Source organism: Grampus griseus (genome assembly GCF_964374135.1).
Source record: "Grampus griseus genome assembly, chromosome: 3".
NCBI lineage: Eukaryota > Metazoa > Chordata > Mammalia > Artiodactyla > Delphinidae > Grampus > Grampus griseus.
This window is the reverse complement of record NC_139019.1, coordinates 53,107,623-53,122,442: the sequence shown is the minus strand read 5'-3', so window position 1 is coordinate 53,122,442 and position 14,820 is coordinate 53,107,623. Positions and strand designations below refer to the sequence as shown.

The window sequence follows — 14,820 nt, the reverse complement described above, 5'->3', positions numbered from 1 at the left end:
TAGGAACCATGACCCCGAGAGTCCATGTGACCAGCGAAAAGGAACTGCGCAACTGATTCATGTTGGCCAGGAAATGCACTGGGCCATTCTGAGGCTGGGTGCTCAGCTATTTTGGGCAAGAATGGGTACTATGCAGAAAGGACTTCCCCTTTTTTGCAGCAAAAATCCACCAACTGCTGAGCCGTCAACAGCATTTCTTGTTCTCAGATTACCCTTCTGAGCACTCTCTGGCTGCCAGATTATCGAGGCCATCATAGCTTGATTCGATTTCACAGCTCCAGGCATTAGCTAACCCTACCAAGCTGCGTTGCCTCGGTCCTGTGATGGCTCCCCGTGTCGGCTGCTTCCTGTTGGCGGTGCTGATTTCTGCCAGCTGTAAAGTCGCCACCTCCTCAGATCCAATGTGCACTGAGGTGAGTCCAAACTATTTGTCTTTGTCCAGATTAAACCACCTGGAAATGTTGAGATTCAGCGTGCAGTCCTATCTGAGCCTTAAAAGGGCAACGAGGTGTGCAGGAGTTTTTCTTTACAGTGAAAAAGGAACCAAAAAGCTCAGGCGGGGAGATGATCTCAAAGGTTCATAGTAGGAAGAAGTGAGGGTTGTTTTCCTCTGCAAACAATTTCCCCCAAATAATCCCAGTTGGGACATAAGATGTCAACAGGGTCCCAGTGCAAAGAGCAGACCTCCAAACCTGCTCCCTAGCATGAAGGAGCGTTTGTCCAACCTCCCAGCACATGGCCACTTCCCCAAAGAGTCCTGCTTCAGAAAAGTGAGATAAAGTAGAAGTGGTAGGAGAGGAAGATTTTGATTTAACAGTTTGGCCCTTTTTCAGGTGAAATTCACTCCAGCTTGCCCACTCCTTCCTCTTGTCTTCCTTTCCTCATTCATTCTTCCTCTTCAGTTTCAGCAAAATTAACACGTACTGTATATATGTTCATGTGACCACCATGAATTTATCAGGCCCTATCCTGAAAACAAGGGTTTGGTTTTGTTTTGAGTTCAGTAAATTTTTTATTGAAGTAAAATATACATACAGAAAAGCTCACCAGTCCTAAGTGTAGAGCTCAGTGAGTTCTCACCAAGCGAACACATCCATGTGAGCAGCACACAGATCAAGAAACAGAACTTTCTCAGCACCTCAGAAGCCCTCTCCTGTCTCCTCCCGGTCACTAGCCCCCAAGACCATACAGTACTCTCACTTATATCACCAAAAATTGACTTTGCCTCTTCTTGAATTTTGTGTACGTGAGACCATACAGTGTGTACCCTTCTGTGTCTGGCTGCTTCCACGCAATATCAAACACGTGATAGTTATATATGATGTTGTGTGTGGCCATCATGTGCTCCATTAATCACTGAATGGTATTCTGTTTTATTAGTGAAACTATTTATGTATACATTCTACTGTTAGTGGACATTTGCATTGTTTTCCATTTTTTGCCTATTATGAATGTTGCTGCTTTGGATATTCTTACCTAGGTCTCTAGTCAACAAAGATTTATTAGGTGTATAATAGGGAGTAGATGTATTTGGTCGTAGGGCACACATATGTTTAACTTCAGTAAATATTGCCAAACAGTTTTTCGATGGGTTGGTACCCATTTATTCTCACCAGCAATGGCTATGAGTTCTGACTGCCCTACAGCCTCACTGACATTTGCTATTGTTTGTTTAAGAACATTAGCTCTTCTGATGGATAGCGGTATTTCACTGGGATTTTTAATTTTCCTGATAAATAATTAAATTGAGTATATTTATGTATCCTTGTGTGTGTGTGTGTGTGTGTGTGTGTGTAAGTGCCTATTTCAAGTCTTTGGCCCATTTTCTCTTACGTTGTCTGTATTTTGTTTTTGTAGTGGTTCTTCATGTATCCTGGATACAGGTTCTTTATCACATTACAAATATATTCTCCCACTCTGTGGCTTGCCTTTTCACTCTCTTGACATTTTTTGATGAACAGAAACCTTTTATTGTAATATTGCTTGATTTATCATTGTTCCTTTGTTTATTTTCAGTGCATATCTGTTCTGTTTAAGAAATTTTTGCCGGGACTTCCCTGGTGGCGCAGTGGTTGGGGGTCCGCCTGCCAATGCAGGGGATGCGGGTTCGATCCCTGGTCCGGGAGGGTCCCACATGCCGGGGAGCAGCTGGGCCCTCGTGCCGCAGCTACTGAGCCTGTGCTCTAGAGCCCGCGAGCCACAACTACTGAGCCCACGCGCGGCAACTGATGGGGCCCACCCGCCCGGAGCCCATGCTCCGCAACGGGAGAGACCACAGCAGTGAGAGGCCCACACACAGCAGCGGATACTCAGCGCAGCCTAAATAAATAGATAGATAGACAGATGACAGATAGATAGATAAATAACTTAAAAATAAAAAGAAGTTTTTGCCAGCGCAAGGCCATGGAGATATTATCCTATGCTTTCTTCTGGAAGTTTTATCATTTGGTATTTATTTCTAAGTTTCACATGTACATTTACAGGCCATCTGGAATTGCTTTTTGCCTATGATGTGAGGTAAGAGTCAGGATGAATTTTTTAATAAAACTTTTTGTTTGAAAAAAATGTCAAACCTTGACAAATTCTAAAATCTTCTAAAAATATTATAACGAACACTCGTAAATACTCCACACAGAACCTTCCATGATTAAATGCTGTGTGTGTATTCATGTAGGTATGTTATCATAAGTAACAAAATGAGATCTATGACCAGGTTTTTGGAGGCTGACCAATATGCAGAGAGTAGCTGGAATTCAGTGTTCTGTGATTCGGACTCAGGTAACATTTTAGATGTGCTCTTGAATAATTGCTTGGGAGTGTAGGCATGCCTCCTCATTTCAAATGGGCTCACCTTGACTATTCTGTCCCCTTAAAACCACGGTAGGAGACAGTCTTTTGGGTCTAGGTATGGGGAGAGTGTTTAAGTAGAGCTCTATTTTAAGAGAACTCCAAGTTCATGGATACAAGGGCTTTCCAATAGCTCTAGACGATGACAATGATGTTTTGATGATCCAGGGAAATGCTAACTTTTCTTGTGAGAGTGACGTACATTATTACCTCATTAATCCTCAGAGTTGGTCTGCCAACAGGGGTTATTAACCTCGATCTACAGCTGGGCAAAAAAGGAGGCTCAGAGAACACAGCTTGGTAGTTGAGAGCTGGAATTTGAACCTGGGCAGTCTGCCACAAGACACACAGAAAAAGAACCACTTATAATTGGAGTGCCCCTTGCCTGGAGGAGTTAGACTGACAACAAAGTTTTAGGGCTGTGACCTCTTGGGAGTGTTTTGTTTTATTTTCAGAGAGTCATTATTACTCTGTGATTTGGCTCAGTCAAATTGCTATCTCTGGATAGAGGAGTGATCACCGAGGGAGGGCTGGCGTTCAGTGTCCCAGACTCCTCGTGCCCAGCGGAGCTGGCTTCTGTGGGTACCAAGTGCAGAGGAGACATCCCAACAAGTGGGATTAGCACTTGCGTGAAACTCAGAGAATTTGAAATCAGAAAATGATCTCAGCCCTTGTGAGGAGAGAAAATATTGTGGAATGGCAGGGGGTTAGAGATGCAGCAGAAAGAAGCAAAATAAGATCCTGATTGAAAAAAATGCAAATGAATACCTGGAGGGAAAAGGGATTGCAGACAAAGATGTAGCACTTGGGAGTCCTGCTCTGTGTAAAGGCACAGCTCTGAGGCGGAGCTGGAGATGAAGTGACCGGCACAGGTCCCAGTGCAAATGCCCATGATGTGGATTAGGGACGGGCATGGGGCAGTTGTCCTGAATACCAGCTGGCTTTGTCTCAGCCCTGCTGGCTGCCTAAGTTCACATCCAGAAGGGTCCTGTCTGCGATGGAATGGCCAAAGCAGAAGAATGAGAAAGTGACTTTGGAAACTGACCCTAGACTGAGGTCTAGTGATGAAGTCTGGGTCTATAAGAAGTGGTCATGTGGGGCTCAGAGAAACCACAGGAGCTGCAAAAGCGGTGGTGGGTGTCTGCCTAGAAAAGCAACTGAACCCGTGGTCCTCACAGCTGGCCCAGCCCTGGGCAAAATGGCAGTGGCCACACAGTCAGGACCCAGCAATCCTCCTTTACACCTGTCCTTTCCTGCTCCGTTGTATTATCATTCTGCTGCCCGGGAATCCTGTGCTATGCTATCAGAACTCACCCCTAGAAAGTTTTGCTGTGAAAACTGACAGTGAATAAGATACAATCTCACCGATGTAGTTCTATGAACAATGTATAACCTGAATCAAATCACGAGGAAACATACAAACCCCAAAGGAGTAACATTCTGCAAACTATGAGCCTGGATTCTTAAAAAAAATTAATCAATGCCAGGAGAGACCAGGAAAGGCTGAAGAATCATTTCAGATTACAGGAGACAAAAGAGACACGGAAATGAGATGCAGTGATTGTACGGGAGTGTGGCTGTGAAAGCCGTGGCACAAGAGCCCAGAACAGTCTCTGAAATGTGTTTGGTTTTCAAATTTTCTTACGAGCTGCAGTTCTTGTCATTTGCGTCTTTTTTTAGGAATCAAGGGCAGATAGTTCATTGCAGTTTATGTAACTAGAGATTATTGAGTGTTACGACCCTGGCTCGTGGTGATGGACTTCTCAGTACTCCCGGGAAGTGTCATGCACTGGTTCTTGGGTTTTCACTGGGTTGAAACTGAGCTATTCCTTTCCATTTGCTAGGCGCTCCCTCAGGCCACTGGCTCAGGAGAGCTAGTACTCCATTCCAACTTTGGGAATCACATTAATGCAGTGAAGTGCTTAGTAAAGCATACAATTTCGTTTTCACGGGCACATTATATTCTGGAAAAGGAGGGAATTGCCAATGTCGAGTCTTTTGCTAACGGACCAGAATAGAGTGAGATGAATTGAGAAAATGCCCCCTTTGTCCACGTATATATGACATCAGCTATGCCAGTGGACACCAGAAAAGAAAAATGTCTCCTCAAAGCTAATCCAGACCTTAGCAGCTGCACATACATCTTCTCTCTAGGTCTTCCATGTTCAGGGGGACCAAAGAGGGGTCTAGCAGCATGTGTTTTCCCCCACCAGTCAATCAAATATGTTTTAAATGCAAAGTGTGCATTTCAAGGGCATTATGTAGATTTGTGGCAGTGCCTGAAGGGCTTTGGTTCCACGAAACAATTATGGATTACAAGAAAATATAAATGTGGCAATTTCATCAGTGACTTTTTTAATACTGTCACAATAGAGAAGGAAACCAGTGATCTCCTGTAAATGAGCATGCTCACTGTACCTACAAAAAAGTGCCCAACTAATCAGAAGTTGGAGTGAATAAAGGAAAAAGCAGTTAAATTAGCAACACCTCTAAAATGTCACACTTCAGAGCAAAGGCGGATGTGTGCCATCTTCTGTTTCTAACTAAGCAGACCTGTTTGCAACTCAGGATGAGGACAGCTGCTGATTTAGACTTTCATGGGGCAGGTCTTTCCCAGTCCAGGGCAGTCTCAGTGGGGCATCTAGTGAGACCCCTGTGTGGCACAGAGAAAGCAGGGCCTGAAAGGTTGGATGAAATCACATGGAGCCTGAGATGAGCTGAGAGATGGCCTATGGTTCTGGGATGTCTTTCTTCTTTGTATCCCCAAGTGTACTTTTCTTGGAGATCATTTCTTTCCTTCCCTGGAGCCTCCCCATGCAAAATATACCCCAACAGACCTTCATACCTGCCCCACGATCCTTTACCCTAAGGCATCATCCAGATAAATTATGAGCCCACAATTCTATAGGCTTCTAACTAACCCCTTCCCACTGTTACCTAGTTAGTCCAAGATCTATAACTTGAGTTTGCACTTCTAGCAAGCAGTAAACAACAGACGTCAGAACACTTGACTCTCCTGGGGACCCAGAATGAGGAAGTCCTGTGAATTTATGTGCAGGACTGTGCCCAAATGTTAGGTCTGGTATCAGCAGCCTACAGTTCCAGAGATTTAAAACTCAGTCATTCTTCAAGATTACAAGACCTATGACCTAAGATCTGTGCCATGCTGCTAGTTCTTTTTAAAAGAGGTTGTAGGGCTTCCCTGGTGGCGCAGTGGTTGAGAGTCCACCTGCCAATGCAGGGGACACGGGTTCGTGCCCCGGTCCGGGAAGATCCCACATGTCGTGGAGTGGCTGGGCCTGTGAACCATGGCCGCTGAGCCTGCACGTCCAGAGCCTGTGCTCCGCAACGGGAGAGGCCACAACAGTGAGAGGGCCTCGTACAGCAAAAAAAAAAAAAAAAAAAAAAAAAGAGGTAAAAGCGGTTGTATTAAGAAAATGTCTAAATATGTACAAAAGCACTTAGTTACAGGGAACCTTGCGTGTATCACTCCACATTCAACAACCATCAACGTTTTGCCTACTGATTTCCGCTACCCACTCCTTCCTTTCTTGCCGAAGTATTTTAAAGCAAATCCCAAGCATCATGTCATTTTGCCTCTAAATCCTTCAAAATGCAACTCAAAATAAGAACATTTCTCCTACACAACGGCAAGGTCATTATTATTAACAAAATTCACAGTTCCTTAGTATTCTCTAATATCCTGTCCTCATTCAAAGTTCCCTGATAAAATGTCTTTTCCCAAATGCTTTATTTGAATCAGCATCTAAAGAAGGGCTACTCTATGTCATATGATCCAGAAATCCCACTCCTGGGCATATATACAGACAAAACTATAATTTGAAAAGACACCTGCACTCCAATATTCATTGCAGCACTATTTACAATAGCCAAGACATGGAAGCAACATAAATGTCCATCAACAGATGAATAGATAAAGAAGATGTAGTACATATATATATATAATGGAATACTACTCAGCCATAAAAAAGAATGAAATAATTCCATTTGCAGTAACATGGATGGACCCTAGAGATTATCATACTAAGTAGGTCTTAAAGAAGAAGACGAATACCATTGATTTCACTTATACATGGAATCTAGAATACAGCACAAATGAACTTATTTACAAAACAGAAACAGACTCACAGACATAGAGAACAGACTTGTGGTTGCCAAGCGAGTAGCGGTGAGGGAGGATTAGAGTGGGAGTTTGAGATTAGCTGATGCAAACTATTTTATATAAAACAGATAAACAACAAGGTCCTACTGTATAGCACAGGGAACTATATTCAATACCCTGTGATAAAACATAATGGAAAAGAATATGAAAAAGAATATATATATATACACACATACATATATGTATAACTGAATCACTTTGATGTACACCAGAAACTAACATGACATTGTAAGTCAAGTATACTTCAATAAAATATTTAGAAAAGAAGGGCTATTCTATTATCTTTTGGTCATGTCTCTGAAGTAGCTTTTGTATCTGTCTCTTTTTATCAGAGCAGCCTCCTCTCTCATCTCACTCCCTTGCTCTCCACTTCCGCCAAACATCATTCACATGTTGATAAAACGAAGTCAGTCATGCTCTGGAATGCTCCACCTTCTGCCTTTGGCTGACTGCTACCTTGTGGTGCTGTTTACCTGAAATCCCCCAAATCACGTATAGACTGAAAGTTAGGCCTAAAGCCTTGATTGGATTTAAGGTTAAATTTTTTTGGCAATACTTCATAGGTGGTGCTGTGTACTTCATACTGCATCACGTCACAAAGAATGTAATATCTGATCGTGTTCTTTTGTCGAAGCTAATCTAGAGTTGATTTGTTTGTTTCAAAGTGAAAGGAAACATTGCCATGCATCCAAAATCAAAACTATAAAATTGCGCTCAGGGAAGCCTTGTTTTCATCCCCGCTCCTCCATCTGGTTCCTTCCTTTCCCTTAAATATAACCAGTTTGCGGTTTTTCCCCATGGTTTCTCCTTGTAAATGTAGGAAAATACACACATACCTTCCTTACACAAAAGGTAGCATACTGTATACTATATACAATATACAATATATACTAATAGACGTTCTGCACCTTGCTTTTTTCACCTTACAATAAACCTGTATATCACTCCATTATCAGTTTATGGAGATCATGCTTATCGTTTTTTCAGCTACACAGGGTTCCATTCAGTGAATATACCATATTTTGTTCAAGCGGTCCTATGTGGATGGATAATCTGATTATTGCCAATATTTTGCTATTGTAAAAAAATACTAAAATGAATAATGTTATGCATAAGTCGTTTTGTGTTTTTCCAAGTATTATATTTGGTGAAGATTCCTAGAAGTAAGACTGCTGCTCAAAGGATAAAACATGTAATTCTGCTAGATAGTCAACCATATACCATATACTGTCTGAGATTAATTTACATTGTTTCTCTCATCAGAAAGAAGCCAACAAGACATATAACTGTGAAAATTTAGGTCTCAGAGAGATTCCTGACACTCTACCAAATACAACAGAATTTTTGGAATTCGGCTTTAACTTCTTGCCTGCAATTCAAAATATAACCTTCAGCAGACTCATAAATCTTATCTTCTTGGATTTGACCAGGTACGTATCTGAGTTCTTTGCATGTGCTTGATGTTCTACTTAGGTCAAAACACAACTTGCATTCAAATTGTTTCCACGACCTTCTTTTGGGGCACAGGGACAACATGCTTATTCTGCATGTTTACCCTTTCCCATGAAATATTTTTATACAGGTTAAATATAATTTAAATAAGCACCAATCAATGGAGAGGAAAGTGGCTTGTTCTCAAACTAGATTGTGTCAGCAGTGCTGTTTATGAAGTTCTAAGGAATATCAATAACAAAACTGAAAATAAATCTTCTACTAAATCAGATGCCACATCATAGTATATTTTAACATAGTTGACTATTAATGGGTGTGACATTTTAAGAAAAAAATTAGAGGAGAAATACATGCCATCTACTAATTTTTTCCTGAAAGTTGGTAAAAAAGAGTTCCATTATTTGGTTTCAGAGGCAGAATTAGGATTCTAAATGCTGAACCAGTGCTTGTGAACCAGCAGGCAGAAGTATCATAAGAAAATAAGGGAAGAGAGTGAAAGGGAAATGCAGCTGGGGTGTGTGTGTGTGTGTGTGTGTGTGTGTGTGTGTGTGTGTGTGTGTAATGGGGGAAAGGGCTCCGTATGTGGATGAGGTCTGCACCCCTTGCAGCAGCTCCACTTATTCTACTTTGGTCCTTCAACTTAAGCTTCTACGGAGCAGGAGAGTATTCACATACATAGCACTGTACGTTCACATCTGCATAACAACCACTGGGAGGTAGGTATGGTACATACTGCCATCCCACTTGTGTTAGATGGGAAAACAGAGGTTCAAGGAGATTTTATGAGCTTGCTTAAGGTCACACGGGAAGGAAACTGGGACTCTGCTCTCCTGACTCCCAGTCCAGAGTCCCCCAAATAACCCTAGGCTACCTCCCAGCTAAGACTCCGTTAGATACAATTGAGAGAAAGCCTTGCCCTTTCAGATCTTTCTGTTACCTACCTAGTGTTGCCACAAAGAAATTTACTTTCCCTCTCCTTTATCATTTCTCATTTTCAGATGAGATGAGTTTGACCACATTTTTAAGAAGTGTTGGGCCAGGATAGCTTTTGTAGCTGAAGGACTTTTAGTTTCCTCTACTGCTATTTTGAAAAAGTGATAATTTTGAAAAAGTGATAAAAATAGGACCTCATACTTTCTAAAACCTCCTCCTCTGCTCCCCTCCCCACCTGTTATCTGGCTACACATGAGGCACTGTTTTTATTACTTAACACAGTCGTGGTGTCCTTAGCTTTACCAACTTGCTTTCTATCCCCTTTTCTCATTCTTCTGTCTTGCTTTTCAGATCTTCCTCTCTGGAATCATTTTCCTTTCTCCTAAAGCACCTCCTTAGACATTTCTTTAGTGAGTGTCTGTTAGCAGTCAACTCCCTCAGTTTTTGTTTTTCTGAAGATATCTTTATTTCACTCGGATTCTTGAAAGATAGCATTTTCTGGCGTATGATTCTAGGTGGACAGTTGTTTTTTTCTTGGCCCTTTGAGGCTATCATTCCAGTCTCCCACTGTTGCTGTTGGGAGGTCATCTATCTGTCTAGTTATTTTTCGCATGTTGGCAATCTGTCTTTTCTTCTCTGGACATTTCCAATAGCTTCGCTTTGTCCTTGGAATTCTGTAATATCACAGTGATGTACTGTGTAGATCGTCAGGCTCCTTGAATCTGAGATTGGTGTCTTTCATCAATTCTAAAATATTCTAGCCACTATCAATTTGAACTCCGGTTTGCCCCCATTCACTCCTGTATCTCCTTTGGATCTCTGGTGAGACTTATACTGCATCCTCTTATCTGTCCTTTATATATCTTAATCTCTCTCTCTCTTGTTTTCCAACTCTTTGTTTTTTGGACTACATTCTAGGTAATTTTCTCATATTTACTCCTAGTCCATTAATATCCTCTTCAACTGTGTTTAATCTCCTGTATAAACTATCCATTGGCTTATAATTTCAATTATTAACTTCTCCCATTTCAATAAGTTTCACTGATTTTTCATTTTACAAATATATGAGATCAGTTTTAATATTTTTTCCTTCATCATACTTTTGGTTCTTGGTGTTACCTTTAAACATATCAAACGTATGTTTGACGAAAGCATATTTATTATATGTTCTGATAATATTCAGTACATATCAGCTATGTAATATATTCTTTATATATCATATATATATACATATATATGATATATATATACATACACATTATCCGATATATCTGATAACTCTGGCATCTGCTACCTTTTAAAATCTGATTCTGTAGAACTTTTTTTTTTGGCTGACTTAAGCTAATGTGTTTTCCTTATGTGTTTATTGAATTTTATTTTGAGCTCACTTATCATGTGGAACTTTGTGTAAATCTTTGTTTAAAATGTTTTCCTGGAACTAGATAATACCAATGAATTACTAATATTTTCATTGTGACAATGGCATCATGGCTATGGAAAATAAGCCTTTTTTTTGGAGATGCATACTGAAATATGTATGGACACGTAGGATTTGACATAAAATAATTTAGGAGAGAGAAGTAGGTATAGATGAAGCAAAGAAGCAGATGTGGCAAAAATGTGAGAATTGTTGCATTTGTGTGAAAGATATATGGAAGTTCATCGTACTATTCTCTTTACTTTTATGTAAATTTGAAAGTTCTTCTTATAAAAAATTCAGTAAGTACATGACTCCAGAAAAGGTTTCTCTTTACTTCTGCTAGTTACCTAAAGTCACTACCATCCTGCAACTGCTTTAAGCTAAATTTTCCACTTGGGTTTCTTTGGGGAAGTCCACAGAGGTAGCATAAATTCAGGCTACAGTTCTCATAGGTGGAAGCTTCTGGTTAAAGGATCTCAGAGGAGACTTTTCTTGTTGTTCTTGTTGTTGTTGTTCTACCCAGAGCCAAGGCCAAGACAAAAGCATATCCTTAAAGTCTCCCTCTGTGAGTTTTCTTTTTTAAGTTCACCCACTGAAAGGATCCTTTGAGGGTCTTGGTAGTTTGCAGGTTTTGATAAGACCTCCTATCCTGTCCCCAAGTTTGTCTCCTGACACTGGTCCATGTGGCTCATTCACACCCAGGCTCTAGGCCACTAGGGATTGGCAAATATTGACAGATATGACAAAACTTGCTCCAGAACTCCCTTGGTTCTATGGATTCAAGCTTCCCTTTGACAATGCATTTCTAAGTAATTCCCTTACTGACCTTCAGGGGAGCTGTGTGTGTGTGTGTGTGTGTGTATAATCCAGTATTTTTAGGTGTACTATCAGGATGGGTCTCTGAACCTCTAGTGTTCCATATTTCTATGGGGCATTTTCATATATACCATTTGAATCACAACCATTCTACAAAGTAATCATCGTTGCTATAATTTAGAGAAGAAAAAACTGAGGTTGAAAAAAGTTGTGACTTGCCCAGGATGACACAGATTCATACTTTACATAGCATATGTTATATATTATGTAGTATGTAAGACATATTTTATATCACTTATAATAGTAAATAATAGTTTGATTTTGCCTACAATCAAACCACTGAACTGTTCCAAACACAAACCTCTGAGAGTTCAATCTAAAATATCTGGAAAAAAATTCTAAATCAGAGTGTTCAGACCTGAGGCTAGTCATTAACTCAACAGGCCATCTGCGGGTGCTGAAGAAAGTTTATTATGTTTTACTTTGAATAATAATGTACACTGTTTTTACTATACACAAAAGATGGCTTTGTTACTATAGGTCACTGTGACAGAATTTTTTTCTTTTCCCTAATTAATTCTTATTAAATACTGTTATCTTTTTAAGGTGCCAGATTAACTGGGTACATGAAGATACTTTTCAAAACCATCACCAACTGAACACCATTGTGTTAACTGGAAATCCCCTGATATTCATGGCAGAAACATCACTTACCGGGCCCAAGTTGCTGAAGCATCTTTTCTTAACCCAAACAGGAATATCCAGTCTTGAGTTTATCCCAGTGCACAACCTGGAAAACCTGGAAAGTTTGCATCTTGGAAGCAACTGTATTTCCTCCATTAATCTCCCACAAAACTTCCCAACACGGAATCTGAAAGTCCTGGATTTTCAGAATAATGCTATACACTACATCTCTAGTAAAGACATAAACGCTCTGGAACAGGCCACGAACCTAAGCCTTAACTTCAATGGCAATGACATTAAAGGCATTGAGCCTGGGGCTTTCAATTCAAAAATCTTTCAAAGTTTGAAATTTGGAGGGTCTCTCAACTTGTCTGTTGTATTGAAAGGTCTACAGAACTCTACTATTCAGTCTCTTTGGCTGGGGACATTTGAGGACACTGATGACCAAGACCTCACTTCAGCCACATTTGAGGGACTTTGTGACATGGCTGTTGAGAGCATCAACCTACAAAAGCACCATTTCGGTGGCTTCTCACCTTCTACATTTCGGTGCTTCACTCGACTCCAGGAGTTGGATCTGACGGCAACTCACTTGAAAGGATTACCCTCTGGAATTGAGGGTATGACCTCTCTCAGGAAATTAGTTCTCAATGCAAATAGTTTTGACCAATTGTGTCAAATCAATGCTGCCAGTTTCCCATCCCTTACAGACCTCTCTGTCAAAGGCAACAGGCAGAAACTTGACCTCGGTGTCAGGTGTTTGGAAAACCTAGAAAATCTTCAGAAACTTGATTTAAGTCACAGTGATATTGAGGCTTCTGACTGTTGCAATCTGCAACTCAAAAACCTGCCCCACTTGCAGTACTTAAACCTGAGCTACAATGAGCCCCTTGGTCTCGAGGATCAGGCGTTCAAAGAATGTCCTTGGCTAGAACTACTGGATTTGGCCTTTACCCACCTGCATGTTAAGCCTTCACAAAGTCCTTTCCAAAACCTCCATCTCCTGCGGGTTCTGAATCTCTCTCACTGCCTCCTTGATACCAGCAATCGGCACCTTCTAGAAGGCCTGCTGGATCTCCGGCATCTGAATGTACAGGGGAATCACTTTCAAGATGGGAGCCTCTCAAAGACCAACCTACTTCAGACAGTGAGTAGCTTGGAGATTCTGATTTTATCCTCTTGTGAGCTCCTCTCCATAGACCAGCAAGCATTCCACGGCCTTGGGAAAATGAGCCACTTAGACTTAAGCCACAACAGCCTGACAGGCGATAGCATGGATGCTCTTAGCCCTCTTAAGGGGATCTACCTCAATCTGGCCGCCAATAACATTCGCATCATCCCATCCCATCTCCTCCCCACCTTGTCTCAGCAGAGCACCATTAATTTAAGTCACAATCCCCTGGACTGCACTTGCTCAAATATCCATTTCATAACATGGTACAAAGAAAACCTGCATAAACTCGAGGGCTCGGAGGAGACCGTGTGTGCAGATCCCCCACCTTTAAGGGGAGTTAAGCTGTCTGATGTCAAACTGTCCTGTGGGATGACGGGTATGGGCATTTTCTTTCTTGTCGTATTTGTATTCCTGCTCATCGTTCTGCTCATATTTTCAGTTAAATTTCTTCTTAGGTGGAAATACCAGCACATTTAGTGCTGAAGATTTCTAGAGATAGAAAATAAAGATGTTTAGCAAAATTGCCCTCAGGAAAGGAAATGTTGTTTGTTAGTGACCAGACTTTTCAGATGGGTTCCTGGAGCTGGGTAGCGATTCCCTGTGCTTTGCTGAATCCCAGAACTAGTAAGTCTCCTGGGAAGGTAAACTGACTAGGGCCAGAGGGCCAGATGCAGCTGTGAGAGACACAGAGCCTTTTCCTCACATGGAAGGTGGCTAGAAGTTGAGGAGGACCCATGGCAGGGAAGGGCCAGGAGAGTAACCTACTAGGACGCCATCACTTCCATTCATGAGCATCCTTTGAAGCACCTCCCACCTTGACCCTAAAAGGAGGTCATCAACTCCCACAGCTTGGCAGTGCCAAGGACCCCAGCTCCCCAGCTCTCTCCCCCACAGCTCGGGCATTGTGCTTGGGTCTGAGTTCTCAGTAATGTAGCCATTTGGGAAACAAGTGGAGATAAAGTCTCAAAGCTTATTTTAAATGACAAAGAGAAAACAAAGAATTTAAAAGAAGAGGTTGAAAAATGAATCTTGCCATCAAATTGACTGCATTAACCTCCTTAATCCTTACTTCTCCAAGGATTCTACAATGCCTCTGCAGTGCAAATAGCTCCAAGAAAAAAAAAAAAAAAAAAGACACCCGTGCCAGGATGCCCCTCCCCCAGGGTTTAGGAGTTTTGCACATTGGCCACCCTCACTTCAGAACCAAGGAGACTTTTTCTACGTACCTGGTGTTTTCGCTCTTATTATGTTACAGATCCTAACTTACAGGTGGGCTGCGGTCCAAACGCTCTTCTCATTTGAATGTGTGGT

The 14,820-nt window shown here is 41.4% G+C and overlaps 1 protein-coding gene across 1 annotated transcript; it reads left to right on the top strand.

Annotated features, from left to right (window-relative positions):
- Nucleotides 1-241: 241 nt before the first annotated feature.
- On the top strand, nt 242-13,986 carry CD180 (CD180 molecule; the record flags this gene model as incomplete). Its single annotated transcript, XM_082651810.1, has 3 exons — nt 242-413; nt 8,294-8,460; nt 12,258-13,986. Exons 1-3 carry the CDS (start codon nt 324-326, stop codon nt 13,984-13,986), a joined length of 1,986 nt encoding a protein of 661 aa, XP_082507936.1. The 5' UTR covers nt 242-323.
- Between the last annotated feature and the right edge of the window lie 834 nt (nt 13,987-14,820).